Here is a 17,312-nt window from a genome sequence, read left to right as displayed (position 1 = left end):
GCGTGCCCGTTGCACACGGCACCCCAACCCTGCAGGGAGGTGTCTGTGACACTGACGCGTCTCGATTTGCCCTAGAGGGACCTGCGTCTGTAGAACGGTCATTGAAGACCAAGGGGTTAGGGTGCGTCGGCAGAAAAGCATAATCACCATCCGCCTGCTGCCGGTGTGCCACGCTCTCCAGGGAACTCGACTCTGTAGCCAGTGTTGGAGCGGTCTCATGTGCATCAACCCGAGGGGTATCATCACCGTCGAGGATGCCATGCGCCCAGGAGCCTCTTCCCGCTGACTGCTTGAACCCAAGCAGTTCAACACTGACTGAGCGCAGTCACGATGTAATGGAGACAGAGTTGAGTTCCATACCAAAAAAGAGGTTGCTCCGCACAGAGGAGAGCTTGCTCTTTTTCAGTTGACCTGTGGTCCCAATCGATCTAGGTGCCGGAGAACTAGGTCCCTGTGTGTACATAACAGATCTCATGAGTGTGTCAAATGAGCCAGTCATCGAGATAGTTTAGTACCCGCACACCTCTCTCCATGAGGGGAGTGAGGGCAGCTTCCACGATCTTCGTGAAGACTCGTGGGGACAGGGACAGACAGAAGGGGAGGACTCTGTACTAATATGCCTGACCCTCGAAAGCGAACCGTAGGAACGGGCGATGACGAGGGAGAATTGAGACATGAGAGTAAGCGTCCTTCAGGTCGATTGCCATGAATCCATCTTGACATCTGATAGATGCCAGGATGCGCTTCTGCGTGAGCATCCTGAACGGCAGCTTGAGTAGGTGCCTGTTCAGGGTACGCAGATCTAGCGACCCCCGCTCTTTTGGGGACGATAAAGTACGGGCTGTAAAACCCGTTGAACATCTCGGCTAGAGGGACGAGCACGATCGCTTCCTCACCAGAGGGGTGGCGACCTCGGCCCGAAGCACCCCTCTGGTACCACCCCCCGGACGCCCGCCCAAGTTTCGGGGCATCCTCTTAACCTCAGCAGAGGCAGGGATGCCCCGAAACTTGGGCGGGCGTCCGGGGGGTTGGATCGCGTAGCCGAGACGGACCATATCCCGTAGTCATGGTGACGGTTTGGGAAGCTCTTGTCAGGCTCCCAGGGACCGACAGGGAGGCTAGGGGTACGTTCTGCTTCATCGACCTCCCGGGGGTGATTCGATGGCTGGTAGTGCGGATCCCTCGCTGTGGGGGGGACCCCCGGAGAGGAGATCGGCTCTGCAGTTTTACCTGCCTGGCAATGATGTCTGATGATTATCCTCGACATTGGGTCTTGCCGCAATGTCGAGTTGCCGAACACCGTCGTGTAGAGGGTGAGAGCGGCTGTGATAATACCCAGATGATGATGTGGCACAACGCACCGTCGATTGAGAGTGCTTAGGCTGCTGATTATCCTCGACATTGGGTCTCGCCATAACGCAACATTGAGTTGCCGAACACCATCGTGTAGAGGGTGAGAGCGGCTGTGCTAAACGCCCAGAGAGGGAGAAAACATTTAGAATGGGCTGTGGGAATGGCTGGGGTCGGGCCCGAAGGTATTCTCGATCTCCCTGGGGTCTTCCCATGAGGGCCGCTTTGGCTTTCGCCGCGGCTGCTCACGGGGTGGTGGTCTCCTCTTCGATGTCTCGAAGAGGACCAGGGCTGCTCGGAAGCAGATGGTGCACGGGATCTCGGCGGCCAGAGGGCAGTCGAGTCGCGGCTGGGGAGGACATACTTGATATCCTCTGTCTGCTCCCTAACTGTCGAACTCGACAGTATCACCAAACAGCCCCCCCTTGTGAGATGGGTGCATCGAGAAAGCGGACTTTCTCAGTATTACTCACCTGTGCAAGGTTCAGCCAGAGGTGTCTCTCCTGGACCACAAGTGTGGACATCGCCCGACCCAGGGCCCGCGCGATCACCTTGGTTGCCCGAGAGCGAGGTCGGTGAAGCCGCGGAGTTCCTGCATAAGCGCTGGGTCGGTCTTACCCTCGTGGAGCTCTCTCCACGCATTGGCCTGCAGGAAGGCCATGGCATGGAGAGAGGGGACAGCTTGGCCCACAGCAGAGTACGCTCTCGACAGCTCAGATGCCGAAAAGCCTACGTGCTTTGGACGGGAGTCTAGGTCGAGTGCCTGGGGGACATCGACGTATCCTCTAGCTGCCCCACCACCGAGGGAAGAAAGGGTGATGGAACTAGTTGACGTGTACGTGCCGAAGGGGGCGTTCCAGGTCGTACTAGGTTCCTCATGCACTTCCGGGGGAACACGGCACTGGGGGCGAGTGCGGCTTGGAGCCGCTCTCAAGCCCGATGTACCGTGTATCCAGCCGCGAGCGTTGGGAGAGGCAGTGCGATGCACCGCAACCCAATGCCGGTGACCCGGGAAAGCATGGCTGACATTTCGACGTCCGCTTCTTCCTGATCTCGACCCCCCAAGGGAGGGAGCTTCAAGGAATCGTCGGAGTCTGATGCCAGTAAGTCACCCTCCGATGCTGCAACAGACATCTCATCATCACATACCGTGTCCGATATGTGATTGAGGAATAAGACGGCGGACTGTCTCATGGGGAACGGTCAAACGAGCAAGACGAGGTGCGAACGGTCCGCGAGCCAGTGGCTGACGGATTAGCGCTCACAATAATCCTCATATCACCCTCGCTGCTCGCCGTAGCGGGCGGCAGGGCCATAGTCCTGCCGTCACGGAACGGGAAGCAGACGAGGTGGTGGTGGCTGAGTCCCGTGGGAACACAGCCACCCGTGACGCAACGTCTGAATCGTCAACCGCCCGCAGTGCGGGCAGGACGTATCCACAACATCTGCCCCAGCGTACTGGAAGCAGACATCGTGTCCGAACCCATGCCACGCTGGAGAAATATGCTCTTTTAGAGAAAAAACTCGAACACTTCTGGAACCGCCGAGACGCCCAGGGGAAGTCGCTGCAGGAAGGGACAGTCCGCTGCACCACGTCGTAGAGCCGGCAGTCTTGTAGCGAAGTCTGTTGATCATGAGCGAAGGCTCCGAAGAACAAAAGGTGAATGAATGAGGCACGCCGTCTCCCTTTTATACCCGGATATCCGGGGGCGGAGTCCGGCATGCAAATTTCATTCGCCAATTTTCATTGGCCTTTTCTAAGAAGTCGGAAGTGATTGGTTCTCAGGGACGAATCCCATCTGTCGGTTCGACACAACGTCGAGAGACCGACAGAAAGGGAACTGAATATTACTCATCTTTTACAGATATGGATACTGGTATTTGTTCTGTTGATACTTTGAGGAATTTAGGAATGCAAACCGTTCTGCACAAAAACCGATCCTTCTCCTACATTTTTAGCTGCTTATGTAATTTTCATCAAAATACATTATACTGGTTTACAGTTGAAGAGTCTTACACCTCAAAACATTTAGGAATTAGTTCATTGCCTAAACCATTAAATGCAAAATGGTTGACCTTTTTGTCATTATCTCATAAGCATGTTTTCTATAGATTTATTTGAGACTTTTCTAATTATGAACTGAATTGATAAATTGCTCTCAAGTGAATCTTGATGTTCACTGATGAAGAGGAATGCGTGAAGTGTTAGATCAACCAATCATCAAGCAGTTCTCTAGAATAGCTCATGGGCGCATCTCATGAACCTTCAACTAGCAACCATATTTACAGTAGACACAGCACAACACAATCGTTACTTTACTATTTCTAACAAGGGAAGCACGACAAGAAAATGTACAGGGTCAACAGCCTGGAAGAAGAGGAGTACAAATGAGTGGTGGAAGGGTAAGGAGGCAAAACAGAGGAAGAGGTAGAAGAGGACGTAGGTCCATTGCTGATGAAATTAGGGCCACTATTGTGGACCATGTTCTCAATCACGGCCTTTCAATGGCTGAGGCTGGTCGAAGAGTGCAGCCAAATGTTGGGAGATCAACTGTGTCCTAGATCATTCAAACATTTCGTAGAGAGAACAGGTGAGTACACTTGCATTTTACTGTACAATGTATGAAAAGCGACAGCTTCGCAAGGAGAAAGATAAAAAGGCTCAACCATTATCATTAATTACCGCTCTCTCCTGTCCACATTGCACCAAAGTATGCCGATCACGGATTGGCCTCTACAACCATCTGAAGTCCCACAAGTAGACAAAAAGAATGGACAGTCATTCTCGTTTTGAGTGACCGCTGATGATGATTACATAGTATTTGATTTTTCAGCATCCTTTGCAAACTGTGGCTATGATGTTGAGATTAATCTTTTTATACTTGCACTTTTGACCACCACTGTATATTTACAGTGGATGCTTTACTGTATACTGTATACAACACATTTTTCAAATATTCCCCAGTCTATGTTTGCATTACAATTTTTCCCACTTAGGACAGCAAGACTACTTCACCGGGGTGGCAGAGGGCCCCTTTTTACACCTCAACAGGAGGAGGCTATTTGCAACATGGTCATAGCAAATAATGCAATTAGACTAAGGGAGATACAGAGTGCCATTATAGAAGACAACAATGTCTTTGAAAACTTCCAATCTGTTAGCATATAAACTATTGATAGGGTGCTAAAAAGACACCACATGAGCAGGAAACAACTGTACAAAGTGCCATTTGAAAGGAATAGTGACAGAGTGAAGGAGCTACGGTGCCAGTATGTGCAGGTAAAACATGTATACAATTTTTACGTCACAAATAAATACTGTAGTACAGTACAGTAAGTGTGACATTTATTACAGTATGTTTGCTATGGCTATCGAGATATAAAGTAACCCATGTCATACATTTGATTTACTGTAACTGTTTTTTGACTACTTGTATCAATGCAACTACTCGTAATTTCTAAAACTAATTATGTATCTTCTGGTATATAGCGTATGATGGAACTAGAATCAAGTGAACCACCACACAACTTCATATTCCTGGATGAGGCTGGCTTCAACCAAACAAGCAGCAGAAGGCGTGGTCTAAATATCATTGGCCACAGGGCTACTATTGATGTGCCAGGCCAACGAGGAGGGAACATCAGTATGTGTGCTGCTATTTCAGAGCATGGGGTGCTAACTCATATTGCCCTTGTAGGGCCATACAACACACAGCATCTCCTCCCCTTCTTAGAGACCCTCTATAGTGTTCTCATCCCTGATGATGAGAGAGGTCAGCTTCATGATCATCTACCAAAGTATGTGGTAATTCAGGACAATGTGGGTTTCCATTGCTCAAACGTAATCAGGCAATGGTTTATGGCCCACAACAGGATGCAGATGGAATTCCTCCCACCATACTCCCCATTCCCCATACTCCCCATACCCAATTGAGGAGTTCTTCTCGGCATGGAAGTGGAAGGTCTATGATCGCCATCCAATACTCAAATGACCCTGCTGGTTGCAATGGATGCAGCATGTGATGACATCACAGCAGATCACTGCAGAGGGTAGATAAGACATTCCAAACGATTGTTTCCACGTTGCATTGCAAGGGAAGTTATCCGTTGTGATGTAGATGAGAATCTGTGGCCTGACAGACTGGAACGTCAGGATATGTAAAAATATTGCACTCTAGTTCCTCATTCAGCATTGCACATAGAGTACAACGGTTTGTTTGCTACTGTAAAAAAATTTGTAACCTCTCCAACTAAGAAAAATCTGTAAATTGCAAGAAACATACTGGTGCAACAATTTACAGTAGTACTTGATAGTTGTGGCAATTGAAAAATGTAGGGCAGTTAAGGGAAATTGAAGATCTTTTAAATGTTTTACATGGTATGTTTACATAAACTTAGTAATTTTGTTATTTTACAGTCTTTTTCCTGTATCACAATCTCATTGTAATTTGTTTACAGGACCAAAGTAAAGCTGTAAATGGAAATTCTTTCTTTATCTCTTGCAATCTCTTGCAATATTTCAAATACACAAATGTGTAACTTCATACTGTTGAAATTGAAAAAGTGCAGCCTTGTTCATTTACAATCATCACTATCAAAACTGTAGCCATATCGTTCACATTAGAAAATACTGACACATTTAATTGTGTGTACTCTTGTTATATTGACAACATGGCTAAACATTTTGACTGTCTTGTTCAAGAACAATGACACAAGGACTTGCCATTTTCATGGGACTGACATGTTCACTGATGTAAAAATCTTATTTTGAGAGATGAACTAAGGATTTTGAACAAGTTACATGCTTTTGCAGGAAATCCATGATGTTAAGCAGTTTGTACAAATTGTCCTGAGAAATGCACACATTATTTAGCTAATTTTCAGAATGATTCGAGAAATGACCCAAAGCGACTGAGAAAAACTGTAATAATGACAATAATAATACTTTTATGTTTTGCCCACTACAGAGAGGGAGCACTTATGCTTCATGCCTTCCAGACAACCTGGATTTCAGATATTCCCACCTCAAACCCAGAAATAAATGTCTGGGACCTCTGAACTCTCAGACTGATCAATTAAACTAAAGAAGACAGAAATTTCAACCAGTCAAATTGAAGAAGACAGAACTTTCAGCCAATTACTATTATATATATATATATATATATATATATAAACTATTTCGACCTATAATGCTTCTGTAATATAGGGATCACAATAAAACTATTATGTATTTAAAACCAATAAAGCGCATGCCTCAAACTTAAATTCTTTTTTTTGTGTGTAAATTTGTTGTTTTTGTTTATTATTTTTATTGACTATATTGTTACATTTAAATAAAATAAAATAAAAATGTTGTTTTTACTGTACTGTATTCTACAGTCATTTTGCTCTTTTTTTAAAGTATCGATTTAGGCACCGTTTAGGCATGTATCATTTTGGCACCTATATCATAAAAAGGCCAAACATTACCAAACCCTAACTGATGTGCCAGCAAGATATGTTTTGGGGTTATTTATTTAAACAAAACTGTGCTTCATCCAAGTTCTCAATTCTTGTAACCACTCAAAACAGTGGAGCAACTGATATCAGGGTTGATACTGACTTAACTTTGTGTATCATCCACATAGCAGTGATACACTAGGCCAGGGGTTCCCAAAGTAGGGGTCTCAAGGCCGCGAGGGTGGGGTCAAAAGATGATTTCCATAAATATTTTTTTATTATTAGAAATATTGTATTCAATCAATAAGTGTAACAAAACATAAAAACATTAGTTAAGTTAAAAATAAAACCGGGCAAATAAAAAGCCTTCAGCCTTTGGAATTTCCTCCCCCTCGATCGTGACCCCTAAGTGATTACGTCACATTAGCAACCGCATTAGGTTAGGTGCAGCAAGTCAATTTACAGCACCACGTTAAACATTCCCATATGTGCACCCAGATTATTTTTAGGCTTTAAATTCAGGATATTTTTATTTGTCTAAATGAAACGTTGGTTAATATCAACCAAAGACAACGCAGGGAGGCCAGCGGACGAGGGCGGAGAAGCGCTGCAGTCAGAAAGGCTATCGTCCTCAGGTAGGCTACGAAAAGAGGCTGGTGTCTGCATAAAGAGGACATCCATCAGCACTCGAATCAGTTTGATGAAATTTGACCATCTGTAGTAATAGATTATGGTTTATGCGTAACAACAAGTAAAATAATGAGTAAATAACTATAAAGTCATTTTATGTTAGACTGTGTTCTTTTGTGCTGTCATTATGTGCGTGTTTGGATAGACCTAATAAGTTTATGTATGCAGCTGCGCGCAATGTTTGTATACTTTACCCACCTCCGAGGATAGTGGGGGTCTCGAGTCCCTGGCACTGTTATTTTGGGGGTCGCGGGCTGAAAAGTTAGGGAACCCCTGCACTAGGCCATAGTTTACAATATCTGCCCAAGGGGGTCAGATAAATGTGAAAACAGCTGAGCCCAACACCAACCCATAAGGAATACCCTGACAAACTGATACAGTTTCAGATTTGTAGTTTTTTCAACAAACAGAGGATGATTCAATAAATAGGATATACCCATTCTGAAACCTGATTGGAAAGGTTCAAGTAGTTTAAAAATATGTTTGATGGTACAACATCTACAGCTAGTTGCTTTTGAATGTCTTGCTCATCTATGTTTATATTGAAACATTTGAATCGTTTATGAAGTTGAGATCATGGTGTAACAGACTGTTGAGCCAAGAACCTGACACATTTTCTACAGCATTTATCATGGGTGTTCCTGGGCTTTGTTATGAAAAGACAACAATTCACACATTACTGATACTTGCTGAAGATTTATTAGGATTACACTGCATACACATTCATTTAGATTGTCAACCACATAAACACTGTCCACATTTTCTTCAGAGAATGTAAAATCTAAATGTTAAATGGTTATTCCTCCCAGTGGTTCTTAAGCCAGGTCAGAATGTCATCATCAATGTGAATAGAAAAAGTTCCGTCGGGATTGATGGGAACAGCGTAGGGAAGAGGAATAGCCATTCTTGACAGTGTCATCTAGAGCAAGAGACAAAATAAGTTGTTTAATAATTCAGTTGTTTACATTATATTTTTCAGTGACATAAATAGTTTAATAGAGCTTTTTGGCATCTCACCTCTGGAATCCTAGCAATGACATTCAGAGTCCTTTGAGTTGGCAAGGCTGCAGTCAGTTCAATCTCTTTCTCACTGTTCGTGACTCTTTCAAGCTTGAATCCCGCCTTGAGAGCTGCCATAGGGATATGCTTAGACAGCCTAATTGAGAAGTGGTACAAAGAGAACAGATAAGACAGATAATAATCAGTCAATTTAATTTTTACCGATACCTCAAGAATTTGTTGTTGATTAACATTACTTTTTAGCATATGTGGTGACAATTAAAGGAAGCCTTTCCCATTCCAACTCCAGACGGGCAGCAGGGAATTCTCCGAGAACACCAGCTTCAGCTTTGGCAGTGACTGCATATTGTTGACACTCTGGACCCCAAGCAACTTTGGCCTGAAAGGCAGGTTTGGGCTTTGTTTAAGTAAATCATTCAACAAGTACAGGCAGTTCAACATAAAAAAACTTGTCAATTGGACTATTTCTGTTTTTTACAATTGCAGGAGTTCGAATCTTACAGTGACTTTGTGCTTGCTCAACAGGACACCATCAGCACAAATCTTCATGTTGTCATTTTCAGCAATTGAGGAAACAATAAGCTGCACTCTTGCTGTTGACTTGTCAAAGTAAGCACCAAGTTGGTAGCCCAACAGCTTGTGGTCAACTCTTACGGCACGGGCAATAACAGCAAAAACAGGTGGAGCAGCATTTCCAAGGAACTTAGCCTGAAAACATAAATTGGACATTGTCAAAAACACATTTAGACTTTGTATTATAGTGCTGTCAATCGATTAAAAAAAATAATCGGATTAATCACACATTTTCTGTGATTAATCACGATTAATCACACATAACAATAATATTTTAAAATATACTTTTACATTTGAATAATTTCACATTTAATCTTCAAATTGATGTAGAAACAACATATTTCTTTAACAGCGTCATTTTATGAATGAAAGAAAACATTTTGATATTAGTCCTGTAACTGATGTCTCTATTAAATTGAAGGAAGTTCTCAAACACTTTACAGTCTTTAATGCTAAATTATAAATTAAATGCAGAATAATTCTCATTAAAGCTACAAAATCACATTGATTTCTTCTTTTATTTTGTTCTTTGATTAACGTTGGTGACAGGAGTCACAGCAGCAGGTTTAAGAACGCGGCCCCTTTAAGAGCTGTCTCAGTACGCAGATCCGACCGTCACCGCATTCCCATTTTCACAACTCTTTGCATTCATTTAAGATTTTATTTTACACTTTGAAGTCTTGCTTAAGAAAATGCTAGACAAAACGGGCTTTCTGACATAATCTTGTGTGGTTTTATCCATTCAAGCACGAAAGAGAACTTAACACGGATGCGCTGTCTGACAGAGATTCACCGACGCAGCCTTCAGCCCGTGACTGTTTACACCAGACTGGACCTCGCGTTGCGTTTTGCCGCGTCCCACAGTTTAGAAGCGGTCTATCTTCATTGAACGCGTTAAAGCAACTGTTTAAAATCGCGCTTAAGTGGTTTAAAAGCCTGTACACGAATAAGAGCGTGATTACATAATGTAACGCTAGACAAAAAATGTCAAAACAAACGGATGCTGCGTTAATTGCGTTAAATATTTTTCACGCGTTAATTTGAAAAAATTAATCACATGCGTTAACGTTGACAGCCCTAATTATGAATAACACAAATTAATTCACCTGTTTGCGGATGACTTCAAAGCTGGCTGCTGTGCTTCCACTGCTTACTGCCTTTGAAACTCCATGGGGTGCCAGGTACTGTAAGAAAAAAAACATTTGTAACAAATTATGCAATACAGCTCATACAAATTCTATACTGTTACATTACTGTTAACAGTGGAATTCCCAGGTTACCCGATCTTTGTGAAATTTCTTGAAAGGCTCAATGATGGTGGCAGTCTGAAAATTCATTAAAAATATATAATTACTTATGGTTCGTAAAGAAATTTGACACTTAAAGCCTTCCAACAATACATGTCCTCACCTTACTCATGCGAGAACTGGACATGGAGGAGCTTGAACTGCTTGAACGGCTGCTGCTGCTGCTGCTGCTACTTTTAGAAGAAACAGGAGCATTTTTGGCTTCAGCGTCCAGGATTTCCCTCAGTTTCAGCAGGATGGTCTTTCCCTCTGGAGTTTCCTCATCAACAAGGTTGATTTGCTTAAGGAGTCTCTCAGCAGCTCTAGGACCAACTTGAACCTCAAGCTCCAGTCTTTCAACTGCAGGACCATCACCTGCAAGTAACATGGCAAACCATTAATGATCCTTTTTCTGGGGAAAAATAAAATATAAAAAAGATTTAAAAGAATACCTCTGGCCACTGCAGCACGCACTGAGTGCTGTCCTAATATGTAGAACAGAGGAGCATTCTTGATAAAAGCAGCATTTTGAGAGTGCACCTCAATGCATCCCTTGATTTCAATGTATGGGACAACAAGACAGAGGGTCTTGTGCAGTGGAGCAGCAGCTCTCAGAGGAACCTCAGCTGACATATCATACCCAGTGGTCTCAGAAGACTGAAAAGAAAAAAGAAATTAATCTTAAAGCAAATAAAACCTCATGCAAATCTTTGGAAATGTAAGATTAATTTTACCACGTCACCAGCCAGATGTGTTCGGGAGTTTTGCAGAGACAAATCAGGTACCAAGGGAACAATCCTCTCAGCAGTAGGCTCTTCAATATTTCTGATCACAGCAAGAGTCTCAAAACTGTCCAAAAACAGTGATGGTAAACCTTTACATTTTTTCAAGCTCTTTGGACATTTTGCAGAAAACTGTTGGTAAACTATCTTAGAAAATCAAATAACTAAAAAAATGTGTTTCATCAAGATTGGACTACCTCACGGTAGCAATATGTTCAGGAACCTCAACAGGCAGGGCCTCCACCTTGTAGTTGCCCTTAAGAATGTCAGCTCTAGCAGCTATTTTTCCAGGGAGGATTGTACGGATCTTTCCTTTGGCCATTACAGCAGCTTGAATGAAGGCAGTGTTTATTCCTATCACAGCAAAAGTCTGCAGAGCAACACTGAAAGAAGAAGGGAGGTTGTGTTTGAAAACTGCTATATATTTTCATATTTTACTATATTCATCTTCATGTATGCAGCTATTACTGTGTACCTTGGTCTGGCTTCAGCTACCAGTTGAACGTCAGTCCTCTTCAGCTGCTCAAGAGTGAAGGTCTCCAGCTGCTCGGGAAGAGGAGGTGTAATAGTGGCCTTCACTGGAGGAATGAACAGCATAACATGAAAATGTTGTCTCATAAACTAGGAAAGAACATGAAAAATAAAAAATAAAATATGCACCATTGACAGCTGCAGCAGCAACAGCAGCAGTGTACAAACTGAGCTCCATGGGTACACCAACTGCTGTTGGCAAGATACGACGCACTTCAGCCGCTAGCAGAGGTTTGGCATACTGCACAGCAATTCCTTCTTGTAATGCTTTAAGGGCTTCCTTCAAAAGTTCACGTGGTTTGGGTCCAGTGGCAAGCTAGAGGATGGTATTTATGAGAAATTTTACATTTTGGTTGTAATCTGTAACCTACAGTAATGAGAGAGGGGACATAAAGTACATCACAATACCGGTATTGCTTGTTCAATGACAGTCTTGTCAATGTTGACAAAGGCCACTTCTTGTCCAAGTATTTTGACATAGGCTGAAGCCAATGGCTGGTTGGTTGGAAGAGCCTTCCAGTTAGTGAGCTTGAGAAGTTGAAATGAAAGGTAAGATGCATGTTTAAAACAGCTTTCAACTACAAACAGTTAAATAGACTTAACTTACTGCTCTCAGAGTGCGCTTTATTTTTGTGATACGGTCAACACTTTCATCAGCAGCAGGAGATTGCAGAAGAGCCTCCTGGATTCCTTCAGTTCTCACACCAATCTGTTTAAAATATTCAAATGAGTATTTTCAAATTTTATTAAAACATTTTAAAAGAAAAATGTTTTTGGAGCCCCACCTCAAAAACATCAGCAGCAGCTCCAGCCAGGTAGGCACGTGCTTTAGCTACAACAGCTCTGGGCAGGATGGTGGCGGCATCATTGATCATGTAGGCACTACCAGCAGCTCCAATCATTAGAGGAGCTTCACGTCGACAGAGAAACCAATTTAATGAATAGTCAATATAAAGATTTTAACAAATGCTTGTGGTTCCTGTTTATCACTGAATATTATGATTTACAGTGGCTGTGACTTACTATGATAGAAGTCCAGTGTAAGGGCTCTGCTGAAACGGAAACTAAGTCTGTCCAACTTGGGGCTCAAGAGCTTCATGGCAACACTAGCTGCTCCAGCACTAAAAATGGAAAACCATGATCACATCAGGGCTTGTGTTTAAATGAAGAGATAAAGTATTTATATATAGTATATACATATATTATTGCTATTCTTACACAGCTGCCATATCAGGAGCAGTGATTCTGGTCAAGGACTTAATGTGGGAATAGGCAAAGCTTGCCACATGCATGTTTGGCTCAATCCTCAAAGCACCAGCAAGACTGGAAACAAGAGCCACTGAGGGCTTTGTCTCAAACAACACAATACAAGCAACCATGCGCACTTCAGGGTGGAGAGCTCTGTCCAATAAGAGCTGCAAGGCCACTGGCTGAACCTGAGGTGGGAAATAAGGTAAGTAATTTTTTTAAACAAAAAAAATATTTATGTATTTTGAATGACTGCAATATCTGAGATTTACCAGTTTGGGCTCTTTCTTGGCAATGTTCCTCAGTGCCAAGATGGCATCAACCTGAACTCTAATGGGCAGAGTAGTAGCGGCAGTTCTTAGTCCTGGCAGGAGCTTCATGATCGTTTTAAGACTAGCTGGGTGACCAGCATTGCCCAGAACTTTGAGAACCAGTGAGAGTTCAGGAATGTCATTCTTGGCAATGGCATCTGCAGCCATATCATGGATGGGCTGAGGGTTTGAATGCACAAAAAAAATTGAAATTGTAGTAACTAGCAAATCCTTATCAAGACATAAGCATGGATTAATGTTTTTACCCTGAGGAGCTCAACAGGGCAGGTGGGTACTGCAATACAGTGCTTGGCGATCATAGAACCATATCCAAGCATGACCACTTCACGCACAGCTGGGATTGTCGCGATTCTCTCATGCATAGCCAAACTCTGTTAAAAAGATTTTTTATAATCACCTGTAATTGGGTTGGTAATATTTGCAATTTTGAGAATAGTAAAATGTACCCACAGCAGTCAACTGGGTGGTTTCCAAATCAGCAGTGACCATTTGCAGAGCCATCACAAGAGCCTGAATGAATTCAGGAATGGTAAGTTCACCAGCCAGAAACTTCTCCTTAATAAATTTTACAATGACTGGTGTGCCAACAGCGGGAAGAGCATCCAGAAGCCAGCGCCTAACAGATTTATTGTATTAGTCATAAGTAAGATCAACATTGCTGTATGAGTTTATTTGATGTACAGTACTACTTAAAACTTCACCTGTAAACTGGTTGGCCCTTGAACTGAGCCCAGATAGCCTCAATGTTCTCAAAGGTGGCAACACGGAGGAGCTGGATTAGTTTAATAAACTTCAGGGGAGCGTCATCATGGACCATAGCCATATTGTTAGCAACTAAGTGCTTCAGGACCTCTATGATCTAGAAGAAAGTATAAAGATGTGTAGTGTTTCGACTGGTGATAGCGTGGATGCATTTTCTTAACATAAAACATTAAATGTAAATTAACTTGAACATTTAATTCAACCTGGGCTGGTGCATCACTGATTTTCAGTAATTGAATAGGGGTCTGAAGAATCTCAGATGCAAACTCATACTGCAGGGATCCCCGGGGCAGGTAATCAGCTTTGATGGGAACAACAGGGGCCTTCTCAATCTCAACAAAATTCAAAGTTTGTCTGAAACAAAAATTCACTTTTAGTTTTATATACACTTTTTTTTTTACAATTTTAAAGTAATATCGCTGGCTCATGCATACTTTGCTTCCATCATGGCAGCACCATGAATCTCATTGAGTGGTGAGAACTGATGAACTTCCTCAACTGTTGCTTCAGTGATCAGTACACCGGTGGCAGCTGGTTTCATGATGTAGTTGTAAGTTGCAGTTTCAATAAGACTTTTGACACGCTGTTAAAACAATGTAACCATTTATCTATTAACATATAGTATAAATGTATATAATCGAATGAATCAAATAATAATTCTAGACTTTCATTACCCGTGTGCATTCGGCACATCTCTCTGCGTATGCCAAGCCTATGTCCTTCATGATTCTTTCCTGACAGTGGCTGAGGTCCTTAGACTTTGTGACAATAATATGGTTGGCTTTTAGATCTTCATTTATGATATAGTGTGTCCTGCACACTCCCTGAGCTCCAGCCTTTAAGGAGAAGCTATGTAAGTTAGTTTGCACATTTTAAAATATATTAAAATGTACTTGGGTCAATTCCTCACCTCTTGAAGTTCATAGACGTTCTGGGTCTTCTTGAGGTTGAGCTGAAGGATGTTGAGGATTCCTCTGTGCAAGTTCATGACAGTAGGGGACACTCCTGCTGGGGCAAATATCTTTCCAACCACACCATTAGCATACTCAAACTTGATGGGAATCTGAAGCTCAGCGGCCAGTGCTGTGGTTAGCTTAGTGGCAGGAACAAAAGGATCCTTGGGCCAGATGCCCCCATACTCAAAGAGCAGAGGATCCATGAGCTGAATGGAAACATTTTCACTTAAAGGATGGTACGGTAATGTGCTTGCTGTTGTAGTACATCTTTGTTTTGCCTCGAAATACAACTTCAAAAATCTAGTTCTTTGTCAAATTTACCTTCATCAGGAAAATATTTTCTGTCATCGCAGTGAGAAGAACCTTGCTGCTGAGTTTAATTCCTGCTCTGGCCAGACCTTCTTGAGGGAGACCGCCCAAGAGCAGAGCCTCATACTTGTACACATAGGTCTTGTCGAGGGTAAACTCAGGAACTGAAAGGAGTTGGAGATTTTAAATTGCCACTTTATTCAATTTATTTATTATTCATTAAATGATCACACTACCATACAGACATCAAGAACAAAATTTAAAATAACATATTTAGCTACTCATAAAACTTACCAAGGTTAATCTGTTGACAGGCTGTAAACAAGAAACAGGACAATCACATTTTGCCATTTAATTCAGGTTTCAAAATGTTTCCTTTAAACTGGCGAGTTTATCTGAATCACCTTTAAGCATAAAATGTATAAATTTTGACTTACCCACGAAGGCCACTGTCAGGGCAAGCACAACAACTCTCATGGCTGGTGGTTGGTGAAGAACTCCAGAGATGTAGAGAGCTTTTTATAGTAGTTTCTTGCTGACAAAGTATTAGTTTTTGTAATTGATTAACAGATGTCTTAGGTTCATATCACTTTGTACATCAGACAAGATCAACTAATTTTGAGCACAGAGGTTAGGTTAACCTGGCCTACCATCTGGTCATCCTCCAGGACAATGTCCTCATGTCCACCGTGAATTATTTTTCACCTTACGCAAGAAAGGCAGACAGAAAAAATATGTATATTTTGTCATTTCATCAGGAGATAAAGTTTCAAGGTAAACATTTGAGCATGGTACCCCAAAGCAAGACTTTGAAGTCTTTGTCATGTTCCTCAGATCATTCCTGGGCACTCTAACCTGTAGTCTGGGGCTATTGCAGCCACTCTTCTGTGTGATTGGCCTAAGATGGGCTATTGTAGCTGTTGCTCCCCACTTGCATCAATGATCCTTATGGGCCCATGACCCTGAAGTCGATTCACTAGTTGTTCTTCCTGCCACCACTTTTGCTAGGTACTAACCACTGCATAGGAACACCCCACATACAGCTATGTTTCGAAGATTCCTGGCCAAGCTGTCTAGCCATCATTATTTGAACCCTCTCAAAGTCACTCAGATCTTTTCAGAAATTCAAAGTCAGGCAGATCTTTTAAGAAAGTCACTCAGAAATTCACTTCACATTCACTTGCTGCCTCATATATCCCAGTCCTCAACAGGTACCATTATAATCATTCTGTATACTGTAATTTATGTTATTCACTTGACTTTTTAGTAGCTTTAATGTTGTGGCTGATCAATCTGAGTCACTAAATTCATATGTTAAATTATCAAGTAAAAATTCTAGAAGAAATTATGAATGAAAAAGCTAAAATGTCAATTTGTGACTATTTATTTATTTACTGTTTATTTGGGACTGTTAACAATTACAATGTGCAACTAGGTAACAACGGTCACTTATGCATTAGTATATCCCATTACCAATTCCTAATACTTGTTTTACCTTTTTTATTTGATAGACTGGACAGTTTCAAGCTGATATGCTCTGTCCCCTTTACATTGTATAATCATTATGTTAAACTGGCTTGATGACATAGAGCTATCAGTTTTGGGTCAGGTTACCCTGGCCCCTAATTATCTCAACAAAATATTACTGTTATAGTCCATATTAGTTCATTTATTTTATTGATTAACTGATCAAATAACAGTGGATGAACTTTGCACGTAATTTGCAATAACAGTATTAACAATTTTTGCATAGTTCATTTTTACTCATTTAGCAGATTACTATGATTCACATGGACAATTATTCACTTTAAACTGTTTTGTTACTTTTACAAAGTGATACTTTACATTATTGGTGACACAGTAATAACAGCTGCGGCAGTGCAAATGCCTCTTTTGGCATATAAACTACTGTCTGAATTTACTAAAAACACCCAGTGAAAGTTATCGCTCAAAAGTAGTGGACGCCACTGTTTTTGAGAGTGACCTTATTGCATATGCATTTGTAGGAGTTTCCTGTTGATATGCAAACTTAAT

The 17,312-nt window shown here is 42.1% G+C and overlaps 1 protein-coding gene across 1 annotated transcript; it reads right to left on the bottom strand.

Annotated features, from left to right (window-relative positions):
* Positions 1 to 8,275: 8,275 nt before the first annotated feature.
* LOC130548773 (vitellogenin-like) lies at positions 8,276 to 15,779 on the bottom strand. The gene is made up of 28 exons (XM_057325784.1): positions 15,716 to 15,779; positions 15,573 to 15,593; positions 15,291 to 15,442; positions 14,924 to 15,175; positions 14,688 to 14,849; positions 14,448 to 14,596; positions 14,217 to 14,367; positions 13,953 to 14,110; positions 13,702 to 13,867; positions 13,497 to 13,622; positions 13,192 to 13,410; positions 12,890 to 13,107; positions 12,695 to 12,792; positions 12,457 to 12,581; positions 12,279 to 12,380; positions 12,080 to 12,199; positions 11,801 to 11,987; positions 11,616 to 11,718; positions 11,338 to 11,523; positions 11,093 to 11,207; positions 10,811 to 11,015; positions 10,483 to 10,733; positions 10,353 to 10,397; positions 10,179 to 10,256; positions 9,001 to 9,207; positions 8,736 to 8,878; positions 8,497 to 8,635; positions 8,276 to 8,398 (listed from the first exon to the last, which is right to left on the bottom strand). The coding sequence occupies exons 1-28, from the start codon at positions 15,753 to 15,755 to the stop codon at positions 8,276 to 8,278; spliced, it is 4,041 nt and encodes a 1,346-aa protein (XP_057181767.1). The 5' UTR covers positions 15,756 to 15,779.
* Between the last annotated feature and the right edge of the window lie 1,533 nt (positions 15,780 to 17,312).

Source organism: Triplophysa rosa, linkage group LG25, assembly GCF_024868665.1.
Source record: "Triplophysa rosa linkage group LG25, Trosa_1v2, whole genome shotgun sequence".
NCBI classification, from domain to species: Eukaryota; Metazoa; Chordata; class Actinopteri; order Cypriniformes; family Nemacheilidae; genus Triplophysa; species Triplophysa rosa.
The sequence above is the reverse complement of the archived record's forward strand: the minus strand, read 5'-3'. Positions and strand labels throughout refer to the sequence as shown.

Coding starts and splice junctions, on each gene's coding strand:
- LOC130548773 (XM_057325784.1), bottom strand. CDS start 15,755: ATGAGAGTTGTTGTGCTTGCCCTGACAGTGGCCTTCGTGG. Junction 14,368..14,447: donor GCTGCCATGATGGAAGCAAA/GTATGCATGAGC, acceptor TTTTTGTTTCAG/ACAAACTTTGAATTTTGTTG. Junction 11,988..12,079: donor TCATTGAACAAGCAATACCG/GTATTGTGATGT, acceptor ACCATCCTCTAG/CTTGCCACTGGACCCAAACC.